At 35.3% G+C, this 6517-nt stretch overlaps 1 protein-coding gene across 1 annotated transcript in view; it reads left to right on the top strand.

The window, feature by feature from the left end:
• CC2D2B (coiled-coil and C2 domain containing 2B) overlaps positions 1-6517 on the top strand; it is a 150861-nt gene that overhangs the window by 29488 nt on the left and 114856 nt on the right. The window contains 3 exon segments of the mRNA XM_042780823.1: positions 5117-5315; positions 5634-5770; positions 5885-6013. Coding sequence (XP_042636757.1) covers positions 5117-5315; positions 5634-5770; positions 5885-6013 — 465 coding nt within the window.

Here is a 6517-nt window from a genome sequence, read left to right as displayed (position 1 = left end):
TGCTGTATGGAAAGTGAATTTGCTCTGTAAACTTTCACCCAAATCACAATTTAAAAAAATAAAAAGAATTGGTTGACATTCAGCTATTTCAGAAAGTAGCATATGATCAAGAACCAATGATATTAAAGGAAGAAGTCCAAGCTGCACTGAAGGAATTGGCTAAAAACAAGACTTCAGGAGTTGACAGAATACCCATTGCGATGTTTCAACAAACAGATGCAATGTTGGAGGCACTTACTTGTTTATGCCAAGAAATGTAGAACACAGTTACCTGGCTAACTGACTGGAAGAAATCCATATTTGTGTTCATTACAAAGAAAGGTGATCCAATAATATGGGAATTATCAAACTATATCATAGTATCTCTGGTAGCATAGTCCCTAAGGCACTTGACTGCTAACCAGGAGGCTGGTGGTTCAAACCCACCAGCTACTCCTTGGAAGGAAGGTTGGCCAATCTACTTCTGTAGTGATATTGCCTTGGAAACCCAAGGAGGGGTCACTATGAGTCAGGTTTGACTTCATGGCACGTAACAACAACAACAAAAATAATCATTAGTATCACATGCAAATAAAATTTTACTGAAGATAATTCAAAAAACTTGCAGCAGTATATTGACAGGGAACTTCCAGAAATTAAAGCTGGATTCAGAAAAGGATATGGAACAAGGAATATCATTGCTGATGTCAGATGGATCTTGACTGAAAGCAAAAAATACCAGAGAGATGTTTGCTTGTGTTTTATTGACTATGCAAAGGCATTAGACAATGTGGATTATAACAAATTATGGACAACATTGCAAAGAATGGAAATTCCAGAACACTTAATTGTGCTCATGAGGAACCTGTACATAGACCAAGACACTGTCATTCGAAGAGAACAAGGGAATACTGCATGGTTTAAAAGCAGGAAAGGTGTGTTCAATTTGTATGCTGAGCAAATGATCCAAGAAGCTGGACTAAATGAAAAAGAATATGACATCAGGATTGGAGGAAGACTCATTAACAGCCTGTGATACGCAAATGACACAACCTTGCTTGCTGTAAGTGAAGAAGACTTGAAGCACTTACGAAGATCAAAGACTACAGCCTTCAGATGGATTGCACCTCAACATAAAGAAAACTAAAATCCCCACAATTGGATCAATAAGCAACATCACAGTGAATGCAGAAAAGATTGAAGTTGTTAGCGATTTCATTTTACTTGGATCCATAGTCAGCACGCATGGAAGCAGCAGCCAAGAAATTGACATCGCATTGTGCTGGGCCAATCTGCTGCAAAAGACCTCTAAAGTGTTAAGGATCAAAGATGTCATTTTGAAAACTAAGGTGCACCTAACCCAACTCGTGGTATTTTCATTCACCTCATATGTGTGTGAAAGCTGGGCAATGAATAAGAAAAAACAAAGAGGAGTGGATGCCTTTGAATTGTGCTGTTGGTAAAGAATACTGAAAATACCATGGACTACCAGAAGAACAAACCAATCTGTCCTGGAAGAAGTGCAGCTGGGATGCTCTTTAGAAGCGAGACTGGCCAGACCTTGTCTCATGTACTTTGGTCATGTTGTCAGAAGGGACCAGTTCCTGGAGAGGGATATCATGCTTGGTAAAGTAGAGGTCAGTGTAAAAGGGGATGAGCCTCAACAAAATGGATTACACAGTGGCTGCAACGATGGGCTCAAGCATAGCAAGGATTGTGAAGATGGTGCAGGACCAGACAGTGTTTTGGTCTGTTGTGCACAGGGTCACTGTGAGTTGGAGCTGACCCAACGGCACCTAACAACAAAAGCAAGAACTTTCAGTATGAGAGCAAGTTGACAATAGCAACTTACAAGATTAGATAGAAACCTTAAGGACCAGTGAGTTTATATTAATCAGGGAGGAACAACTCAGAAAAGAAGGGTGAGAATGGTTGCACAACTCAGAAAATGTGATGAAAGTTACTAAATTGTACATGGAGAAACTGATTAAACGGTGTGTGTTTTGCTGTGTATATTTTCAACAACAAATAAATAAATAAATAAAATCTTTATAGGAACCTCTAGGACCTCTATAACCTGTTCCCCTTATTACCTTTCTGACTTCATTTCATTTTCTTCATTCTCCACGTCTCACCAAGCTCTAGCTACATTGGCCTCCTTTCTGTTCTTCACTTCCAGCATGCTCCTGTCTAAAGTCCTAAACTGAAAGGCAACCACCCAACTGCTTCGTTTTTACTTGTATAATCCTTTTGCCTGGGTATTGAAATTTGTTGAAATATAAATTCTTTCATTCCAAACTATTGTTATCACTGCTGTTGAGTGGACTCCTACTCATGGTGATCCTACGTACAGCAGTGTGCAACTTTGCTTGATCCGTCTTCATCATTGTTCATATGTGCAAGTCCATTGAATCTGTTCACCATGGGTGACTTAGCTGGCATTTGAAATATCAGTGGCATAGCTTCCAGCATCATAGTGACATGCAAGCCACCACAGCGTAACATACTGACAGATGGGTGGTAGTATTCCAAATTACTCTTCCTTTATTTCTCTATTTAAGGCATCATGTTGATTTTTTTCTTTAAATTTTCTTTCTTTTTTAATTGTTTTTGAGAATATACACCGCAAAACATACAAATTCAACATTCCTAGATGTACAATTTAGTGACACTGATTTCATTCTTCAAGTCGTGCAACCATTCTCACCCTCTTTTTCTGAGTTATTCTTCCGCCATTAACATAAACTCTCTAAACTTGTGTTAATAAACTTTAACTCTTTCTAAGTTTCCTATCTAATCTTTTGAGTTGCTGTTGTCAGTTTGACCCCATATAGATAGTTCCTAAAAGAGCATAATGCTCTCAAGGCAGCCCACTTTTACAAGTTAAGTGAAAATTTTGTTTGGTTTTAGCAAGACTTCAGGAGATATTTTTGGTTTAAGGTTTGAAGATTATCTTAGGACAGAAGTTCCAGGAGTTCATCCACCCTTCATGCCTCCAGAAAGTCTAGAGTATATCAGAATTTGAATTTTTGTTCTGCATTTCCCCACTTTTGATCAGGATTCTTCTTTGGAATCTCAGATCAAATGTTCAGTAATGGTAGACAGGCACCATCCAGTTCTTCTGATCTCATAGCAAAGGAGGCAGTTGTTCATGGAGGCAATTAGCCACACATTCCACATCCTCTTCTTGTTCCTAACTCTCCTTCTTCCTTTGTTGTTCCAGATGAATAGAGACCAATTGTTGTGCCTTGGGTTGCCACTTGCAGTCGTTTAAGAGACCAGATAGAACAGAAGTTATTAGGCCTATTAACTGGGATTTTGCTAAATTCCTCTGTTAGCTGTGGAAGTTTTCTTGTGGAATCTTTGGGACTTCCTATATAAAAGATCATCTCGGAAACCCAAGGAGGGGTCGCTATGAGTCGGGGCCGACTCGACGGCACATAACAACAACAACAACAACAACATCATCCACAAATAGAGATAACTTTACTTCTTATTTTCCAATCTAGAAGAGAAAAAACCAAAGTCACTGTCATTGAGTTGGATCCGACTCATAGTGACCCCTTCTTGGGTTTCTGAGGCAGTATCACTACAGAAGTAGATCGCTCAATCTTCCTTCCGAGGAGAGGCTGGTGGGTTTGAACCGCCAGCCTTCTGGTTAGCAGTCAAATCCCTTAGGCATTACACCATACCTTTTATTTCTTTTTCTTGTCTTATTGCTTTGGTTAGGACATCTAATACAATGGTATAGAAGTGGTAAGAGCAGGTACCCTTGTATTGTTCCTGATTTCAAGGGGAAAGGTCTCAGTCTTTCTCCATTAAGTATAATGTTAGCTATTGGCTTTTCATATATGCCTTGAAACTTACTAAGGAATTTCTCTTCTATTTCAATCTTTTTTATGGTTTCCATCAAGAAAGTGTGCTAGATTTTGTCAAATACTTTTCCTCATCCATAAAAATGATCATGTGTTTCTTTTCCTTTGTTCTATTAATGTGATATATTACTTTGATTGATTTTCTAATGTTGAATCAATCCTGATTTCCTGGAATAAATCCCACATGGTCATGGTGTATGACACTTTTGATATGCTGTTGGGTTCTGTTCACTACTATTTTTGTTGAAGATTTTTTGCATCTATATTCATAAGAAATATTGATCATATCTATTTTTTATGGTGTCTTTTTCTGGTTTTGGTGTCTGGGTTATGTTTGCTTCATAGAATGAATTAGGAAGTATTCCTTCCTTCTCTTTTGAAAGAGTTTAAACAGTATCAGTGTCAATACTCTCTAAATGTTTGGTAGAAATCCCTAGTGAAGCCATCTGGTCCAGAATTTTTTTTTGTCTTGTTCAAAGGTTTTTGATCATGTGGCTAATTCTTTTTATTTTGTTAAATGCATATTTTTGAGAATTTAAGGATTTTTATTTGCATGACTCTCACATTCTCTGTCCCTCTTTCTTTTAATATATGTAGATTTTAAATAAGAGAGGTTAAGTCATCCAAAATAAATTGGTGATTGTGAACAGACTCATAAAATTTCTGAATATGATATAAAACATGCATTTTTTTATTTAGTAATGTCTCTGCATACCTACACTCAGTTCATAATTCATATACATATCTCAGAATTGCACTGTAATCACTCATCTATAGCCTTCTATGCTTAGTTCCTAGTTTTCTTTCTATTTTATAATACTTTCCAGAAAACAGCATGACAACTCCAGATCACTTCACATAGTACTGCTTTCTTAATAGTTAAAAAAAAGGGGAGGGGGATTTAAGGCCACACACCCTGATCTCTCTATACTCTACCATTACATTGTGAATTTTCAGTAATTGAAATGTAATAGTCAAATATCTCAAAACATTTTTCATAGGGGAGAAAGGGTTTGAATTATAGCTCTGTTTTAGAAGTCTTTCATTGGAGAATTGCAAAAATGGGTTTATAGCAAAATCATATTATATAATACTGAACCTTAAATGAATTCCTCTATGTTCAGTGAAATTCCATTATAACACAGTTTCAGCTAGAACTTCATCTGTGTGGCATGACAGTTAGCAATAAGGGGCATTTCATTAACTTGTATGTTAATCATTGGAGACAAGCATGTGGACTTATATTTCTTTTTGACATTTAGCAGAGATCAATAAATGATAAATACCAAAGGCACATTTCATCTTGTGATAATTCACAAAATTTTGCTGAGAGCCAAGATGAAAATTTTATGGAAGAAGTCATTTATCCAGATTTACTTGAAGTAAAAGCTGCTGGATATGAAGATGATCAAGAACAAGCCAAAAAACAGGCAAACATATTTGTGCCAAGTAGTTCTCCAGGTAATGTTCTTTTCATATAAAGTATTCAAGTCATTAATAAATCATAAATAATTTAATAAATCATAAAATAATAGCATCTTTGTATGCTGGTTAGATGAAAAGTACTGATCTAAAATTAGAGAAAGTTTTCTCTATTTGTTCTTCATGCCGTCTCTAAGTTAAGGGAATTGGCTAAGAGAATTTATTCATTGTATATATATTTAGATTTTCTGCTAGGCTTTAGTGGTAGGTATATGATAGTCCATTTTTGCTTCTTGTTTGGTCTATGTCAGTTTAATATTTTGGACTTTAAAGTAATATCTAGGTTTTGTTATTAAGTGGTCAACCAGTATAAACTGCCAAAAAACATGATGCCACGAATTTTAGAAGATGAAGGATTCTATATTCAGAGAAAACCAGAAATACATAAAAAGACCTGCAACAAAATGGAAAACCGCCTGCTGAAACTAGAAGAGGTAAGTGCACGAGATAACAAGAATACTCACAAAGTTAAATCACTCACTGATAATATGTGATGTTTGTTTTTTGTGAGATATTTAATTACTATATTTCCTACATAATTTTGATAGGGAAAGTGTTGGTTTGAAGAAAGTGGAGAAATAATGTCATTACCATCACCAATTAGACAGTCTTGGAATTTCAGATTGAACATAAGAAAAGAATCCTTAAATCCAGCACTAAAGACCATATACAGGAAGGTAACCAAAAGCAGTTTATTTGTAATCATGATTAGAGTTCTTGTAACATTAGTATGTTTTCTGGTATTAATTTACCCTTTAAAGATGTTATCAAGTCTAGTCATATAAAGGCTAAACTGTAATGAAATATTAGATAACCATTAAAATTATGTTTTCAAGGAATACTTATAGGTGGAAAAGCTCAAAATAAAATGAAGTGAAAAAGGCAGAATGCATAATTATGATCTCGATTTTATAAAAAATATATGTGAATGAATGAACAAATACATTATATATGTGTACATAGATAAAAAGAGTGGAAAAACATATCAAAATTGCTTATTAACTCTGGATAGTAAGACATAGGATAATTTTAATTTTCTTTATACTTTTATGCATTTTCTAATTTCCAGAAATGAATGTACATTTTATCTATATCAAATCAGTTGTTTATTAACCTAATGAGAACTACTTAGACAGATAGTTATAAAAAAATTGGCTTGAAAACATTTTAAATCAGAACTA

Source organism: Orycteropus afer, unplaced genomic scaffold (assembly GCF_000298275.1).
Source record: "Orycteropus afer afer isolate SDZICR_OR568_19922 unplaced genomic scaffold, OryAfe1.0 scaffold00064, whole genome shotgun sequence".
In the NCBI taxonomy this organism is placed as follows: Eukaryota; Metazoa; Chordata; class Mammalia; order Tubulidentata; family Orycteropodidae; genus Orycteropus; species Orycteropus afer.
The sequence above is the reverse complement of the archived record's forward strand: the minus strand, read 5'-3'. Positions and strand labels throughout refer to the sequence as shown.